The sequence below is a fragment of the Geotrypetes seraphini genome, chromosome 7, assembly GCF_902459505.1.
Source record: "Geotrypetes seraphini chromosome 7, aGeoSer1.1, whole genome shotgun sequence".
In the NCBI taxonomy this organism is placed as follows: Eukaryota; Metazoa; Chordata; class Amphibia; order Gymnophiona; family Dermophiidae; genus Geotrypetes; species Geotrypetes seraphini.
Genome location: NC_047090.1, coordinates 66,982,249 through 67,001,896, shown reverse-complemented (window position 1 = coordinate 67,001,896; position 19,648 = coordinate 66,982,249). Strand labels below are relative to the sequence as shown.

The 19,648-nt window shown below is 41.7% G+C and overlaps 2 protein-coding genes across 2 annotated transcripts in view; both read right to left on the bottom strand.

The window, feature by feature from the left end:
- The window catches only part of PKP2 (plakophilin 2), a 222,113-nt gene extending 207,520 nt beyond the window's left edge, over positions 1–14,593 (bottom strand). Inside the window, exon 1 of the mRNA XM_033952694.1 lies at positions 14,436–14,593. The gene's annotated coding sequence lies outside the window, so the exon portion shown is untranslated. The remainder of the gene's footprint in view (positions 1–14,435) is intronic.
- On the bottom strand, positions 12,714–13,085 carry LOC117364003 (MAP3K7 C-terminal-like protein). Its single transcript, XM_033952695.1, has one exon. The coding sequence runs from the start codon at positions 13,083–13,085 to the stop codon at positions 12,714–12,716; it is 372 nt and encodes a 123-aa protein (XP_033808586.1).
- Positions 14,594–19,648: the final 5,055 nt, after the last annotated feature.

The window sequence follows — 19,648 nt, the reverse complement described above, 5'->3', positions numbered from 1 at the left end:
AATTGAGAAGGAAGAACAGGAGGAAGGGAGCGGAGAGAGAGATGCCTGAGCAGGGGGGAAAGGGAGGAGACAGATACCAGACCTGGGAGGAGGAAAAGAAGAAGGAGACAGATACCAGATCTGAGAGGAGAAAAGGAGAGAGATAAGCTAAAATCTGCTGGGAGGGAAGGAAGGAGGGAGAAAGGTGAGAGAGGCAGAGAAAGTGTGTATTTGGGGGGGGGGGGGGGGGGGGGGGGGTTGTAAGCAGATTAGAAAGACTAGAGAGAGAAAGGCCTGGACCACAGGCAAAAGACAGGAAGCAGATGCAGGACTATGGGAAGTTCAGACAGAGGGTGAGAGACCCTGGGTGAAGAACAGGGAGATTTAAGATCATAACAGAGGAGGGAGAGAGAGGGAGACCTGGAACAAAGGTACAAATGAGAACTGACACTGGATCTGGGGAGGGTAAGAGGGAAAAGAGAGAGAAACCTAGGCCCAAAGGGGATGTGGCTGGATTGTGAAAGAAATGTTTGATGTGAAAGAAAGAAAGATTGGATACAGTCAGACGGAAGTGCAACCAGAGACTCATGAAATCACCAGACAACAAAGGTAGGAAAAATGATTTTATTTTAAATTTAGTGATCAAAATGTGTCCGTTTTGAGAATTTATATCTGCTGTCTATATTTTGCACTATATTTATCTGTTTTTCTATAGTTACTGAGGTGACATTGCATATTTTAAATTCATCTGCCTTAACATCTTTGAAAAAAATCTGAAACTCGTAAATGATATTTAACATTTTCTCTGCATAGTGTGCTTTGTGTTTTTTTTTTAATTTTATGTTTACCATTATGAATTAATAAGATAGTGTGTGTACATGAAAATGAATGGAAGAAATTGGGGGCGGGTCTATTGTAGGATTGGGGCGGGTCTATGGTGGGATTGGGGGCGGGTCTGAATATTAATAGATGTCCCGTTTTGATGAAAAAAATAAATAAATGGTCACGTTACACATGCTTCTATTCACATGCTGGTGGGGAGGGGGAGGCTGTGATTTGTACCTAGGACTCAGTTAAGAATGCCAACTTGCTTTTTTCAGAAGTCATTAGAATTTTTTATAATGTCTATTAGAAGAGGAGTGGGTAATATTTCAGAACATTTCATTGAGTTTCAAACCTCTGCAGCTCTCAATCTAATACCCCTCTCCAATTTGTGAGTGAGCCTGCCCTCTTTGTGTCCATTTTTACTAACAGCAGTGACTATAGGTAGAATCCAGTCAATGGGAAAGCAAGGGGAGGCTGTGATTTGTGCTCAGGCCTCAGTTAAGAATGGCAACTTGCTTTTTTCAGAAGTCATTAGAATTTTTTATAATGTCTTTTAGACAGTGGAATGGGTAATATGTCAGAACATTTCATTGAGTTTCAAACCTCTGCAGCTCTAAATCTAATAACTGCCCCCCCCCCTCCAATTTGTGAGTGAACATGCCCTCTGTGTCCATTTTTACTAACAGCAGTAACTATTGGTAGAATCCAGCCAATTGGGAAAGCTGTGGGGGCAGAACATTAGCAGGTAGCTAAAATCACTATAAAGTTTCTGTGCTGTAGAAAAGAAGCTTCTGGTTCTGGTGGGAGCCAGTAGCTAAATGAATCTGCTTAGAAATACTGTACACTCAAATTGAAAAATTTGGTAGTACAATCACTAAACTCATCAATCCTCCCAAATACATACTACTGTATATTTCTTCTATTAGAGAATTGAGTTATCATAAAAAATAGAATAAAAGGTGTTTTAAATTGAATAATGTGCTCAGTGAAAAAGTCAACAAACTTTAGACATAGCACCATTCCTACCTCCCTAACATCCATTATCACAGTTCCACATCGGGGAAAGTAAGAGGGTATCAATAACTATCTGCAAAGTGTGATGGCAAATAAGCAAGATGGAAAAAGATTTTACTTAGCTTTCAACAGCTGATTTTCACTGTGGCTGGATTTTATTTATTTAATTTTCTATACCGTTCTCCCAGGGGAGCTTAGAATGATTTACATGAATTTATTCAAGTACTCAAGCATTTTTCCCTGTCTGTCCCATCGGGCTCACTATCTATTTAATGTACTTGGGGCAATGGGGGGATTAAGTGATTTGCCCAGGGTCACGAGGAACAGCTTAGGTTTGAATCCACAACCTCAGGGTGCTAAGGCTGTAGCTTTAACCACTGCACCACACACTCCCCAATACGCCAGCTTCTCAACATGCTTCAAGTTCTCACACATGATCATTAAAAAAAAAACCCCAAAAACCAAACCCTTAAACCCAAAATAAACAAATGTCTATACAAAAAATGTGAAACAAAAACATTTTAAAAATCTATACAATAGTCCACTGATATTTTGATGGTCCAAAAACTTATTTTCCATTCTTCCCCAACAAAGTAAGTTTTTCCTGGTGATCGCTTCTTCAGGAGAAAGAATAACCAGCGATTTTCAAATATCGGAAGAGCTTCACATCGAAATGGAGTCGCCTCCAGAACCCACTGACCGATTAACTGCTAAGAGACACCGCCAGCCAAAACGCTCTCCTTAGAAATGCCACAAGTAGTTCCAACAGTTTCAGTATACATACACTGATTCCCTGAAATAGTGTGATTAAGTAACTGCACCTTTCAGTCTAGATTCTCTTCCCTCTCCTAGATCAGACACAAAGAAAGCACATGGATTTTTTATTTATTTATTTATAAAATTCATATTACTTATCAAGCATACAAACTTGTACAGAAAGAAATTGAGCTTGGGTCATACTCAAAAAGAAAATACATTGGCTATAAGCCATCAAATATAAGACATTTTACATTTAATCTCAATCTCTCAAGGCTACATAGATCCAAGATTTACTATTGGTGGAAGATTAAGAAAATACAATCAAAACAAAAACTTGAAGCTGAGAACAAAATGTAATACATACTTTCTTCTAACGAGGTTAAGATTTTAAGATTTTTCTTTACCCAGTTGGGTGAGTGACAAGAAAGAAGTTCATTGATATGGCTCAAAGAAAAAAAGCACATGTTTATTTGTGTTGTTATATATATGTAGACTGCTTGCATGTGTGTGCCTGCTTCTATATGTCTATACTGTACTTGTGTTTATATATATATATATATATATACACACAGTAAAACCTTGGATTGCAAGTACCTTAGTTTGCAAGTGTTTTGCAAGACAAGCAAAACATTTTATTAAATTTTAACTTGATATACAAGCGATGTCTTGCAGTACAAGTACACACATTATACACACATCACAAATGAGCCGATGGTTCTTCTCTCTTTGACGCTGAGGGAGTGTAGTGACTGTCCTAAACGAGTGAGGTCTTGCAATACGAGTATGCATAGTATTTTGTATTAAAGTTTTTGGGTTGTGGAATGAATCGTCTGAGTTTCCATTATTTCTTATGGGTAAATTTGCTTTGATATACAAGTGTTTTGGATTACAAGCATGCTTCTGGAACGAAATGTGCTCACAATCCAAGGTTTACTGTACACATGCAAGCAGTCTACACATATAACACAAATAAACATGCTCAGATCCACAGAAATGTATGCACACACAAACTCACTACCAATACTCCTACAACATACACACATTTTCGTTTTACAGTACACGCAGAAGGGATGAAAAGAAATTCCCTAAACCATGTTCTGCATGCTTTCACCATCTGTTTTAATGGGAAAACAGCTAGAAAGGCAAAGCTTGGGGCTCCTTTTCCTAAGGTGCACTAGCGTTTTTAGCGCACGCACAAGGTTAGCGTGTGCTATAGCGCGCTAGCTGAAAAATTACTGCCTGCTTAAAAGGAGGCAGTAGCGGCTAGCGCGCGCTAAAACTACTAGTGCACCTTTGTAAAAAGAGCCCTTGGTGTAAAAGTGCAAGAGCTGCCAGTATCATTACTCGGCTCCTCTCGTTTCACCATTATTATGGTGGAAGGGCAGAAAAAAAAAGCAAGAGTCAATGGAGGATAGTGACCACAATTAAAATGCATCAGCAAAAGCAATTAACGGTGCCTCCTGTCAAAACAGAGCACAGTAGGGGTAATTCTGTAAAATGGATACCAACATTTATACATTGTTGAGGTCCTTTATGCTTCTTTTGCTGTACATTGAAATAATAGCAACTATATGCTTTGGGGATAATTCTGTAACTGATCACTTCCATTTAGGCTCCCCATGCTACGTCTCACCATTTCATGTTTTTACCATATTATGTTCTACCATGCTGTTAGTTATGTTTTGCCATCTTGTCTAAATTTAACAAAGACTAGGGAACACTCGATGAAGTTATAGGGAAATACTTTTAAAACCAATAGATGAATTTTTTTTTCAATCAGAGAATAGTTAAGCTCTGGAACACATTGCCAGAGGTTGTGGTAAGTTTCAAATTTATTAAAAGATTTTTTAGACCGCTTAATCAAATATCTAAGCGGTTTACAATGTAGTAATACATTTAAATAAATGTACATCGTTATAAAAACAGATAAAAACAGGGGATACTGGAAGAGAATCCAAGTATAAAAAAACCCAAACCCACAGACGTACGGACCTATGCAAACAATAGGGAAGTGGGGAAGAACTACAATTTTTATAGAAAAGGTAAAACATAAAAGGAAAGTACAGTATGCTAGGATAAGATAGCAGTTTATTTTAAATTTTCAAAATTTTAAGAATTTAAGATTTTTGAAATTTTAAAATATCAAAATATTGAAATATTAAAACATTGAAATATTAAAATATGCCCTTAAAAGGACAGTTGTTGTCCAAAGGCTTCTTGGAACAAAAAAGTTTTCAGTTTTGCTTTGAATTGTTTTAAGTCTAGTTCATTACGCAAATAATTAGGCATCGAGTGACGGCAAAATTATTAGAGAGCAATGTATTACCGTAATCATTTTTAAGGAAGGTATAGCAAAGAGATTCTGTGATGTCGAACGAAGAGGTTCTGATGTATTATAAGGAATTAAAAGTCTGTTGATGAAATCGGGTTGGTTGTTTGATTTTGTTGTGAATGATAGAAGTAGGATTTTATAACTAACTCTATGTTCAACTGGTAACCAATGTGCGTTGAACAAAAGAGGTGAGACGTGATCGTATTTCTTTGCCCCGCAAATAATCTTAATAGCAGTATTTTGCACAATTTGGAGCCGCCTGGTTTCCTTTTTTGTAATGCCCTTATAAAGGGCGTTACAGTAGTCTATACAGGAGATTACTAAAGAATGGATCAGTGTGTTTAAAGAGGCCGGTTCAAGCAACTTGGCAAGAGAACGTATCATTCTAAGGTGATGAAAGCATTTCTGAACAAATGTGCAAGGGTGGTAAGAAAATTTACAATCGAAGGTGACTTCAATAATTTTAACGTTGGAACAGTTTTAATAGAGAGCGAATCGAACTTCAGGGGAGCCTGGAGTGATGTTCCTTCTTTTAATGGAAAAATCATAAGTTTTGATTTATTTATATTAAGTGACAGTTTATTCAAGTCTAACCAAGTTTTGATCTTTTCTAATTTGTGATTAATGGAGGCAACTTCATCTATGTTGTTAAGGTCAATAGGGTGAATTAATTGTACATCGTCCGCGTATGCAAACGTGGTGAATCTGATGGATTGGCCAACCGTCAGTAAGGGCGATAAGAAGATGTTAAAAAGCTATGGTGATAGAATGGATCCCTGCGGTATTCCGTGTTTGGTGGAAAAGGATATAGAAGATGTGCCGTTAAAGATGATTTTTGAAGATCTATCTGTAAAGTAAGAAACAAACCAGTCCATGACCTGGTCAGATATGCCGATTTCTTGGAGTCGCAATAGAAGTAAACTATGATCTATGGTATCGAAAGCAGAGGAAAGATTTAAGGAAATGAGCAGTACAGATTGGTGATGATCGAGATGGTATAGTATTTTAGTAGTAAGACCTAACAGAGAAAGTTCTGTGGAAGACCTAACAGAGAAAGTTCTGTGGAAAGAGCGGATAGCGTAGCTGGTTTTAAGAAAGGTTTGGACAAGTTCCTGGAGGAAAAGTCCATAGTCTGTTTATGAGAAAGACATGAGGGAAGCCACTGCTTGCCCTGGATCGGTAGCATGGAATATTGATACTCCTTGGGTTTTGGCCAGGTACTAGTGACCTGGATTGGCCACCATGAGAATGGGCTATTGGGATTGATGGACCATTGGTCTGACCCAGTAAGGCTATTCTTATGTTCTTATACTATTGCAGCACCGTGGTTGATCCTTGTGACCCTGGGCAGTCACCTGCTCCCCCCATTGTCCCAGGTACATTAGATAGACTCACTCATTTACGGTCTGCTCTGACTGCCTCTTCCTGGAGTACAGTTGGGCTGCAGCTCCTGATTGGTATAGCCTAACTTTACTACAGGAAGAGGCAGTTGGAACAGACCGCAAGTGATTTTCTTCACCCGCCGGCGCTCCAGCTGCCCTCTCCTGCCATGAATTTTGGGGGAGTATTATACTATGTTTCCCCGAAAACAAGACACTGTCTTATATTAATATTGGGCACAAAAAACACACTAGGTTTTATTTTCGGGGTACTCAGTGTTCTATAGTGTTATGTGTTCACTCCACAGCTCCTCATTGCTTTTCCTCTGTTATCTTCTGCTACACCCCTTTTGCCTGTCTCTGGTCATGAGGCAAATTGTTCTGATTGTGCCCTTGTACTTCTTCACCAGGTTCTAGCTTTGTGCCTTTCATCTTTCCCTCCCTTCCTCCCATCCCCTCGTATAGCATCTTTCTATCCCCCTTCCCATCCCTCCCCCAACGCCGCTGCGCATACCCCCGCTGACCCTTCCATTTCTCTCTCCCATCTGAACTCCGCCGACTGTGAGACCGAAATACCTTGTTCCAAACGGCAGTGTCGGCAGCAATCTAGACAAGCTACTTTACAGCCTTCCCCAGCCGGGGCATTCCTCTGTCACATCACTAATTATGTCATCAGTAACATGTCACACAGAATGTCCGGACGAGAGAAGGCCGCGAAGCAGCCTGTCTAGATTGCTTCCGATGCTACCGTTTGATACAAGGTATTTCAGTCTCGTGATCGGCAGGGTTCGGATGGGAGGGAGAGATGGGTTAGTGGGGGATGCGTGGGGAAGCGCTGCTACCGAGAATCCAGTTCTTCAATCAGGGCTTATTTTTGGAGTAGGGCTTCTATTAAGACCTACCTCGAAAATCATGCTAGGACTTATTTTCGGGGTAGGTCTTATTTTTGTGGAAACACGGTAGTAGCATAATCTGTCATTGGTATACTGCACTTAACATTTAATCACAGAGCTGGTATAAGTGAAGATGCCGGGACATGTGTAAGTGGGAGCTCTGCCTATGTTCTGCCCACATGAAGGTTCCCTTGCAAATAGGCGCAATTCAAGATAATTGCATATTTAGAGAATTATGCTTAGGTGACATACTAACATCTACACTCAAAAGTGCACACATACATGTAGATCTGTAAGCTGCTTTGACCTTTAGCTATAGTGGGGTCTCAGATTTTAAATAAACATAAACCAGTAGTCTAAACATTTACATGATAGCACTGTTTACAGAATTGTCCTTCATTTGCACATACGTGTGTAAAATGCCAATTTATGTGTCTGAATACTATTCTGTAACCAGAATGGGATGATTCATCACGGGATGTTTCATCGTAGGCTGCAATGAATCATCCCATTCCGAGAGGGGACAGACACTGGAGAAGGAAAGCTGTGCTAGAGTGCTGGATCATCCCATTCTGAGAGGGGACATGGCATAGGGTAGGAGAGGGGAATGGTAGAATTTTTGGGGGGGAGATATGGGGGGCATTGCCCTTCGAAACGTTAAAGTTCGTGGACAGAACTTTAAAAGCTACAAGGCCACTAAATTAGGTGTGTTTTAACCTACTGTTATTCCCTTTTATGTTTTCCTTTTCTTTATGCATTGTAGTTCTTCCCACTCCCCTCTTGTTCCTGTCACCGTTTATTTGTCCGTGTTAAAGTCTTTTAAATCCCCCCCCCAAATATTCTATCTATCACTCCCTTTTTAAAAAAAATATTTGTACATCGCATTGAATTTATGAGTAGTGCATACCAGTTCCAAAACTACTATGAGACACCTAAATATGTCCCGTGGTAATAAAATTTAATCTGCCATAAGTACGCATTAGTGCTTAGTGTAGCTTAGTAAAAGAGCCCCAAAGTTACACGTACCCATATATTGCATACATACTGTATATATCGGGTTACGCTATTATTCTTAAAGGAATGTATGCACCTAATTTCTTTTATACTTTAGAATTGTGTCAATCAAACTATTTTGAAAGCTGAGATAGGTGATCATGTACCAGCTAGGAGAATGAAGGCCCAGGCACAGTTTATTCCAAAATCCCTGCTAATGTTTGAAATATGTCAAAAATCTCAGTGTTCACTTATTGTCCCCATAATTTTAGTTTGGCTTTGAATGCAGCCACTTTATCTGCCAACTTGAAGGCAGTTGTCATTCTCCCCTGAAGTGACAGATTGAGTTTGTTGAACAGGTTTAATAAGTCACACAAGTAAGCAAGTCTGGAGTCTTGGTATTGATCCCCCTAATTAGTAAGGTTGAGGGCATCATCTCCAGGACAAAGGACCTTTAAGTAATCCTCATAGGGGACTCCCCTCATGAGGTCTTCTTTATTCATTTCCTGGATGTCCTTCTTTCCACTTGGGTTTTGTTTTTCTGAAACAATCCTTCTTTCTTGTATGTAAATTAAGAATGCAAATTCTCCTCTACAGGATTATGGCCCCTGTTTCTAGACCCAGGAAGTCTTATGATAATGGTTTCTCACAGTGGAGGTTTACTTCTCCCCCTCGATTCCTAGTGACACGATGTACACCTAGTCATACCAGTCAAACCCCAACTGTCCATTTTTCCAGCCTTATCCCCAATCACTCTGCCATTCTATTCTTCAGCGACTGTTGCAGTCTTTGATTTTGTCAAGATTGGATTATTGCAATATTGTACTAGCAATTCATTCTAAACCATTTATAGCTCATTTATAGCTGGTCCAAAATTCAGCAGTCAGATTGATTTTCGGACTTTGGAAATTTAAAGATCTACAACCTTATAAGAGTTTACCTTATCTGTTGCATCTAGAATAAAGTTTGTTAGGAATTACAGTCTTTAACATCTTAAATGGCAATACTCCTATTTATCTTATTGTAAACAGTCAGACTCTGTGCCTGACATGTTCCCAGCTAGAAACCCCAGGAGAGGCAGAGACAGGGCTAGGAAAGCTGTTCCAAAGCCCCGCAGAGCCCAGCAGCCTAGGTTCCCTGAGTACACTAGGGAGAATTCTGCCGAAGATGAGGTCCTATCTGACTGTTTAGAAGCTAAGGACATGGAAACTCAGCCCAGCTGTGCTAGGTTTTTCTCCAAACCAGTGAATATTAGGTTTAGACAGAATGCTCCTATGAGAAAACCTGGCAATTTCCAGAACATCTACAGGGGGAGCCCAAGAGAGCTTCGGAGCAGTGCAGGCACACTGAGTGCAGGGCATGGCTCTCACTCTGAAAAGCAGCTTTCTCTTCAGCAGCTTTCTCTTCAGAATCAGAGAGGACAAGGAAGGGAAAGGGTCCTCTCTCCTGTGCTCAGCAGTCAGCCAGACCAGAACAACTAAATAGCCTGGAACCCATGGAAGTGGAGAATTTTTGTAAATCCTGCCCTTCCTGTCAGCGGCTGTCTCTAGCTAAACCTGCTAGGGCATCTCTAATTCCTATCCCGGTGGTAGGAGAACTTCTTATGAGGTTGGCCATGGACATTGTGGGACCCCTTGAGAGAATTCCCTGGGGATATAACTTCATCCTAGTTGTTATGGATGCGGCTACTAGGTTCCCGTGGGCTTTCCCGCTATGTAAAACGTCTTCCTCAGCCTTAATGAAAGAATTAATGGGTTTGTTTACACTGTAGGTTTCCCAAGGGAAATGTTTTCTGATCAGGGCAGTAATTTTATGTCTAAAGACATGGAGGCCTTTTGGAAAGGTTTTGGGGTAAGACACTTTAAGACCTTCGCCTACCACCCACAGGCGAACAGTATGGTGGAGCGTTTTAATCAAACTCTTAAGAAAATGTTGAAAAAAAGCTCAGAAGGAAGTTTAAAGGACTGGGACCTCCTTGTCCCATTTGTGCTCTTTGCTGCCCAAGAAAAGGTCCAGGACTCCCTAGGGATTAGCCCTTTTGAAATGCTGTATGGACGAACTCCTAGGGGCCTCTTGGATGTGGTTAAAGAGAGATGGGATCCCCCAGAGGAGAATGAAACCAATGTGCTCTCTTATCTGACTCAGTTAAGACAAAGGCTGACCCGGGTTGCTAAGATAGGTAGGGAGAACCTTGAATGGGGCCAGAGGAGACATAAAACCTACTACGATCGCAAGGCTAGGGGGCATCAGCTCCAAGTCGGCGATAGGGTGCTAGTGTTAGTACCATCAGACCCCTACAAATTTCCGGCCCAGTGGAAGAGTCCTGCCACAGTTGTGGAGAAACTGGGACCAGTTGATTACAGGGTTAGGATAATAAAAACCGCGTTCAGACTTACCATATAAACTTGCAACCAGGACTTTTAATTTGAGTTTTTCCTTTTTTTGTTTGCCATTCTGATTTTGGGTGTAATAAAGAACTCTGGATAGGATTCTGACTAATTATCTGGTTTCCTTTTGACTGTTTTATTTGATATTTTGCCTGTGGGGACTGTCTCCTTATTGAGCAGCATGCCAGCGCAGTTTTCCTGTGGTCCACTCAGGGCGCTATCAGCCTAGTCCAGGGCCTGGTGGCCACATTATTTATCAGTACTACTTCATGGTTTCACTAGATTCTCTACTAAAAACTCTTTCCAACTAAAATTTCCAATGTACAAGAATTTGAAATTGACTAGACATCTATCCCCCTGCCTCAAAACTAGCAAATTTATGGAATCATTTTCCGCTGAGCTTACGCTTATTTATTTACTTTTTTATTGCTATACTACTTACACTGTTCAAGGAACAAAGCAGTGTATGTATAACCAAATCATGAAAATGAAAGGAGCTCCAATGAATAAAAGGAAAGAATCAGCATTCATTCAAAGTGTGATCATTATCTTAGATTTAGAAAAATGTTAAAAGTATTTTTTGGTCTCAAGATATTGAATCAACTATGGATTAATCTATACTGTTTTGGAGTAATTTACTATTGTGGGGTGATTCATTCTATTGGTTGCAATTCCTGGGTTAAATAGCCTGGTTGTTGATTTTGTAATCTGTCCTTGAACTGAATAGGTAATAGGTGGATTAGATGAATTTGTATAAGTTCCTGCTCTGCTGCTGCTTCAGATTCTACTATACTTCTTGCAGGCCTTATTTTCAGTTCTTAGGCCACTGTTGAACTCCAGACCTGGACTGAGTGTCACTACTCCATTTCTCATGGTGCTTTAGTTTCTTTAACTTGCAGAACCTAGGAACCAACCCAATTGCTCCTTCTTATATTGCTGAATGACCAAAATTAGGACTGCTATTTATGTGGTCCTATTTGGTCACTTAGTTATGTGGACACTAGCACTGAATATTGCCAGCACTCACATTGCTGTCAGCTACTCCTTGACTCTACTCTCATAATGCCGCTGTCCAGTCAAAAATGGCTGGTCTGCCCAATAAAATCCTTCTGAATATTGGCCAGCCTACAGAGCACAATTTAAATGGGCAGGAGCTTTTCCTGTCCACATAAATAAGTCTGAATATTGATCAGAAGATTTATTTTTCAGTCTTTATCATAACTGCTGTCACCATTTTTAAGCATTAGACGTACAAAATAATGGATAGAATTATATTAAGAGGATCGTTTCCCAACCGTCTGTTGAAAGGAAATATTTCTTTCCAAACAGTGACAGAATCACCAAATTTAGCATACAGAAAAAAATGTCAATATCATAAATGAGTTCAACCAGAAACTTTTGATCAGAAAACTAAGCCACAGACCAAAAGAAAATCTCCATTACATGTCATGATATACATTCAACACTTGTAGAATATTTTGACTATATTTTTCCATTTTATAAAAAGTAAGTAAATGCTTTCAGCCTGCACAATCTAACCTATACTGGCTTTTACAAAGCTGAAGTAGAGGTTTCTACCACGGGCCAGTGAGGTAAAAGGAGCCCCATTCTAGTTCTGAATCTTGCTCTATTAATTTTTCAGTGCTCATTGGTCATTGATGGAAAGAACATCAATTGAATCATCATGCACACTAAACTCAACATTTGATCATTGATGGAAAGACAATCAACTGAATCTCCATGGACACTAGACTCAACATTTGGTCATTGAAAGAAGGACCATCAACTGAATCATCATGCACACTAGACTCAACATTTGATCATTGATGGAAAGACAATCAACTGAATCTCCATGGACACTAGACTCAACATTTGGTCATTGATAGAAGGACCATCAACTGAATCACCATTCACACTAGACTCAACATTTGATCATTGATGGAAACACCATCAACTGAATCTCCATGCACACTAGACTCAACATTTGATCATTGATGGAAACATTATCAACTGAATCTCCATGCACACTAGACTCAACATTTGATCATTGATGGAAAAAGGTGCTCTTGGGACAACATCCTTTGGAATAATGTTAAGATGATTCCTGTCTTTTCTGATACAGAATTCTAAGGTTTTCTAATTGTTCCTTGTATCAGGAATAAGCCAGGCTCAAGCTCTGATTTTCCTCTGTCAGTTCTTTGTACTCCAGGCCAAGCTTAACTGCTTTCTCTTCCACATTCTCCTTTTCTGCTTGCTCCAACTTGGCAATCAGTTCCTGCTTTCTTTGTTCAAGAAGTGTAATTTCTTTTTTGACTTCCTGGTATTCTTTAGCAATTCTGCAGTGCTGTTTGAACAGCTGCATTGACTCTTTTGAAATATGGCAAGGTGGATGAGGCTGAAGCTGCTTTTCTAAATCTGGAAGTTCCAGTGGAAAGGTATTCTCAGGATTATCCTCTGTGGAGTCATCTACTCTGAAGGCAATGCGAATAGGCTGAGCAGCAGGTAGCCTTGCTGTGCTGATCATGGGAACACTTGACTTACTAACTGATTTATTACTTCCAGCATGTTAACCTTCTGCAGCAAAAGCTGTTGTGAGTTGCTGTGAGCTGCTGAGCTTGCTGTGTGTAGATTTCTCAGCTGATTTTTTATCAAAATCAGGATGAACACGGTACTTTGTAGCTAAGGATCCTCTTCCTTTACTCATTAATTCTGAGCATCTCCATCACTCAGCAAAATGTGAGAATAAAAAGCTCTATGAATTTATGCTCCGGCAACCATTACTGCTACAGCCAGCAACCATTACTGCTACAGCCAGCGTCTCTCCTCGTACAACAAAACCATTAAATTTTTCTAAATATGAATTTAATTGGATGTTGACTAGTGAAAAGGCGCTGCTAACCTTTTCAGAATATGACCTCGCAACAACAACCCAATTGCTATATATAATATAGGTTTATTAGTAATAGACAAAAGTTAGCTTATATAGAACAACAGTACAGCAGATTGAGCCAATGGATAACATACAGAGTAACCAGCTTCTGTCATGGATCCATCCTGAAGCTTAAGCCATCTGGTGAGCTACTTATATACTTTAGTTCAGTAGCCTACAGTACTACCTAGTTACTGATTACATATTCACTTTCTATTGGGTTGACACATCTATCATATCTTGTAACCAGCACTAGAGCCTTACTCCTTAGCGGGACTCCTTAGTGCCCCTAATGGTTACAGTTAAAATTGCACCGACATGTAACCCAGTATGGAGTCACCCTGCAGACACTGCATTAATAAGTAAAATAAACAAAAATCTGAACCAAGGCACACAGCTCCAGGGTTGGCTCTCCAAAAGAAAATTTTAATGTCAGAATGGCCAATGGCAAAATTCCAAAACAAATAATGCAACTTGCAAAATACAAAACAAAAATATCCAAAAGGAAAACTCTGGTTGCTTTCAGGATTTCCTCCTCAAAGTCAGTACTCCGCTCTGTGAATCTGCTCTCACTAGAGCACTTTACAATAAGGCTTCCAAAAACTTGCTCTTAGCAGGTTTCTCAAAATGCAGTTCTCCTGCTTTAATGTCTCAAACACGCTCAGTCTCAGCACAAGCCTCCAGCTTATTTTGTAGCACTGCTGGGTTCAGGGGAGTGCCTCAGGTTTGCCTTGCAAAAAGCACTAAACAGCTTTCAAAAATCCCTCCCGGTTTTTTAAAAAACCTCTCCCCACAAAACACTCCCAGCTTTAAACAAACAGTGCTGAGAAACAGAATAGTGCAGTAACCAAACAAAAAACAACTCACAGTTCAAACAGTCACTGTAGCTGGCTGGCAAAATCAAACACTCAGCCCAAAAATAGTAAACAGAAAAAAGAAACTCACAGCTTACAGTTCAGTCCTTGACAAGGGTTGTCAAGCCTCTTGCTATTCTTGAACTTCAATTCCCACACAGGCTTGTGGGCTGCTAAAGGTGGTATGGATCCAGCCTCTACCATACCCGGGTCTACAGCATTACCCTTCCTTGAGCTAGCACTGCTTTCTTGGGAAGAAGCCCGTGTCTTCCTCACACCTCCCTCTCCAAGTGCAAACTACAGGCTTTTCATGAGAAGGAGCCACACCCTGCTCTACCTGAGCCTGCTCACAACTGTGCTACTCTCTCTGGCTCCCCCTGGTGGACGCCAAGGAAATCACATGTACCAGGGCAGGCACGGAGCCTGACCGGTCACATACCCCCACACTAAAAAGCATGCTTATCCAGTTAAGCATGGAACGGTAGGAACCTAAGATACTAACGGCGCTGCCTATTCCTATATTTTCTCTCCTCAGGGTCAGGACAAAGATTTTCAAAGTCCTCCGGCCAATGGAGGACAGCGGGTTCAGGGGTACATGATTGCTCAGTCCTAGTTTGGGGATCTAGGTTTTCTAACTCTTCTATTTTTTCTGTAAAAGCAGTAAGGACCTGAGCTATATCTTCTAGTTACCCTTCGCGCAGTTCCTGCATTTGGTTCTGTAGACAGGAAACATCACCCCCAACCCCCTTCAAGGAGTCCTTAACTGTCCCCATCTGGAGAGCCTGTTGCTCCAGCTGGGCGCTATTCATCTGACTCTGTTTAGCCAGCTTGCCCGAATCTGCTCCCTTGGTAGCCCACTCCTCCTGGGCGGCCTGTATTTTTATTAGTTGCTTCATTATCTCCTGCTGTTGGATCTGACCACCAGCTAGTTAGGTTTCTACCTGCTGTATCTGATTTTTCATTTGGGACATCAGGCTTTCAAGAGTGTCGGCCTATTGTTGACCCTGTACTATCATTTCCTGCTTCAGGGCCTCTCTCAGTTCAGGCAGGGGATCCCTAGGAAGGTGTTCCTCTTTCGGCGTTTGCTTAAAGCATAATTCTAAGCATTTCTGATGAACTGCTTCCAGTTCCCCTTTCCACTGGGCAACCTGCCTATTTGACATCTCTCACAGTTCACCTTTAAGGATTGTTGAAGGTGTTCAATGCTCTCCTTTAAGGGTTGTTGAAGGTGTTCAATGCTCTCCTCCGACTGAGTCTTACTATTATCACTAAGGTTTTGAAATTGCCTCCCATCCAGACTACCCCTTTCGGCTTCCTGGGATGGGTTTAGTTCAGGTCCTAGAGTATTGTTTATGTGGCCTATCCCTGTAGAACCAAACCCTTTTATCCCTCCATTCACATATCATCTGTGCAATTTTATCCCCAGGTTGAATCTGATAGTTGGTATCACCCTGATTCACCAACAGCACAGTGATATTGCCCCTATAATCAGGATCGATCACACCTGCAGAAACATCAAGCGAATGCTCTGATGCTAACCCCGACCTGGCTCCTATTCTTATATATGAGCCTGGCGGAGGGGAAACTTGTAAATCTGTTTGTACCAGGGCCCTTCCTTTTGCTGGAATCACCTGCCCATGAGCCGCATACAAATCATGCCCCGCAGCTTTAGAATAAGCTTGAGTAGGGGCCTGAGCATTCTTAGACAATGGGACCCATCTGATAGTGGGATGCCATCCCTGCCGGGGAGTTCTACGCTGAGGCTGCCTTCTTTTCCAATCTATCCTGTCCGAGTTCCTGTCCCTCCTAATTTGGGCACCTATTACCCGCTTCTCGGGTTGCTGAGGTTCTCCTTGTCCCTCAATCAAAACACGGCCAGCCCACGTTATTACTTTACTCAAGTCTGGCCAGTCCCTGCCTAAAATTAGAGGGAAAGGAGTAAAATCTAGGATAGCCAATTGTATACTGTGTTTCTTCCCCCAGCGTTCTAGATCCATTCTGGCCAGTGGGTAAAATTTTGTATCCCCATGAACATATACCACCGGTACCTTGTCAGTCTTCCCCTTCCCTAAGGGTGACTCACAAACCTGTTTCCACAATTGGCAAGACATTACAGATTGCTCTGTTCCCGTATCCATTAAAGCCCACACCTTTTTCCCTGCTACCAGCACCGGGACTTGACATTCTCGTATATCCTGTCTGCTAGACCCCCAAGTAATCGTGAAGTCCCTCCTTTCTCCGCAGAACCTCTGGTGTGACCTGCCTTCCCACACCTATAACATTTCCTCTGTCCGCCCTGGGAATTGGTCCTATGAGAGGAAAATTTAGATTCCTTTGGGGCAGGTTTCTTAGGCCACTCACTGCACGGTTCTAAGGGACCCTGCCTAGGTGGGGGTACTTGCACAGGGACTGAGCCTTCTCCTGAGGGTTCCTGGGCATCTATGTAAGCCTCCGCTACCTCAAGGACTTGCCCTAGGGTTTTACAGTTTTGCCTCCTAATCCAAGCCCTGAGATTCTTAGGGACTGCTTCAAGCATTTGTTCCCTAACTATCTTTGTGAACAAAGCCCTAGCATCACTCAAAAAAGGTTGTAGCCACTTCACAGCTAATTTAGTAATCCTTTGCAATAAGGCCTTAGGTCTTTCAGTACTGAGCATCTGAGTAGCTCTAAACTTTTGCCTGTAGTGTTCAGTAGTGAAACCTAGATAGTATAAAATGTGTGTTTTAACTACAGCATAGTTGCTAGCTTGGTCTAGACTTAGGGTCTGAAATGCAGCTAAGGTTTCGCCAGCTAGACAGGGTAATAGCCTGTAGACCCATTGCTCCTGAGGCCAACCTGCGGTCACAGCAATTCTCTCAAAAGAGCTGAGAAAATCGTCAGGTGAATCACCAGGTGCTATCTTGCACAAGTTCACGTGTGTAAGCAGATTAGGTCCTACCAGAGCTGGAACTGGTATGGTCGGTAGCGATTGTCCCCCAGGTTGTATAGCAGTCTGTGGCAAGATCTGCGTGAAGACCTTGGCTTGATCTTGCATGGTTGCAATTAGCTCCCCATGTTGTCGCATCATGGTTTCTTGGTTTGCATGCCAGTGCTCCTCACTGGTTTTCAGGATTGCCTTCAGGTCCTCGCATTGCCTCTGGCGCTTGCCGGCCAACATTGCCAACATCTGGGCCTGCTCCATGGCGACGTCCTAAAAGGCAATCAAAAAGAAAACAACCCAAGTGTGGCTGTACAACAGGAATGTTCCTTCCTTAGTATCCTTCCCCAGCTTCCAGGCCTCCCCAAACAGCACCACTTTATCCTCACCAGCTACCTCCCAGGTACTCTTACCCGAAGCACTGGTGAGTCTTCACCTGCGTGCTGATTGGGTGCACTGCCCATGCTGTCATCGGTCTGGAACTGGTCTCCGGCTCGATCCTCCTTCCGGACTGGAACTGGACTCCTGCTCGAACCACCACCAGGACGGGAAATGAGCTCCTGCTCGAACTGCTGCCAAGACTGGAATGCTGCTATTTATCTGGATCTCCACCTTCCGGTTTCCGTCACACAGACTCCTCCTTCCACAGGTCACAGGATATTCCAGCAGGTGAAAAGTTAATTATCGCTCAAAAGGTATAAGAAGATGCAAGCGAGGTAAATCGAGCCTTAACAAATCCAAAACTCCACCTCACTTCGTTAGAGAAGGAAATATGTGGCTGAATCTCGCAATGAGGAACAGCCACCTCCAATATATTGTACAGTAAGCATTTAAGGTAAACAGTCCTTTTCCAGTGTTGGTAGAAGTAAAACAAACCAGATGTATAGGATAATTCCTTCATTTATTCATTTATTTATCTTCCATACAGCAGAAGTACTAGCATACCCCCCAACGGGACCCGTTTCGCCCAAACAGGGCTTTTTCAAGGGTTCACAGTGGGCTCTCTGCATAATACAAAAAGATTTTAAGTACAATATATCTAAGTATCTAAGTGACCAATATCTAAAAATCAATTTATCACATATGTATAATATCCTACTCGAATAAGACTGTGTAAACAGTCAATCAATTTTTCAAGAAACCCTTATTCAAAAATACACAAAATCTAATTCAACAGGATATTCCAGCAGGTGAAAAGTTAATTATCGCAGAAAACCAATAGGCAATCAGTTCAGCAATCCAAACAAAATTAGTAATATGGCTCCCAAAACAAAGACAAAAGAAAAACTCTTTTTTTGTTGTTTTTTTCTTTTTGCAGTTCAACCGTGTCACCTGCAGGAGGTGCTATATCCCACTTCTAACACCAAACACTGTAACCGGCAGTAGAGCCTAACAGTGGGACCCCTTGGTGCCCCTAATGGTTACAATTAAAATTGCACCGGTGTGTGACCCAGTATGGAGTCACCCTGCAGACACTGCATTAATAAGTAAAATAAACAAAAATCAGAACCAAGGCGCACAGCTCCAGGGTTGGTTTTCCAAAAGAAAATTTTAATGTCAGAATGGCCAATGGCAAAATTCCAAAACAAATAATGCAACTTGCAAAATACAAAGCAAAAATATCCAAAAGGAAAACTCTGGTTGCTTTCAGGATTTCCTCCTCAAAGTCAGTACTCCGCTCTGTGAATCTGCTCTCACTAGAGCACTTTACAATAAGGCTTCCAAAAACTTGCTCTTAGCAGGTTTCTCAAAATGCAGTTCTCCTGCTTTAATGTCTCAAACACGCTCAGTCTCAGCACAAGCCTCCAGCTTATTTTGTAGCACTGCTGGGTTCAGGGGAGTGCCTCAGGTTTGCCTTGCAAAAAACACTAAACAGCTTTCAAAAATCTCTCCCGGGTTTTAGCAAACCTCTCCCCATAAAACACTCCCAGCTTTAAACAAACAGTGCTGAGAAACAGAACAGTGCAGTAACCAAAAAAAACTCACAGTTCACAGTCACTGTAGCTGGCTGGCAAAATCAAACACTCAGCCCAAAAATAGTAAACAGAAAAAAGAAACTCACAGCTTGTTGTCAAGCCTCTTGCTATTCTTGCAGCTTCAACTCCCACATAGGCTTGTGGGCTGCTAAAGGTGGTATGGATCCAGCCTCTACCATACCCGGGTCTACATTCAGCCTTCATTGAGCCAGCACTGCTCTCTTGGGAAGAAGCCCATGACTTCCTCATACCTCCCTCTCCAAGTGCAAACTACAGGCTTTTCATGAGAAGGAGCCACACCCTGCTCTACCTGAGCCTGCTCACACCTGTACTACTCTCTCTGGCTCTCCCTGGTGGACGCCAAGGAAATCACATGTACCAGGGCAGGCACGGAGCCTGACTGCTCACAAT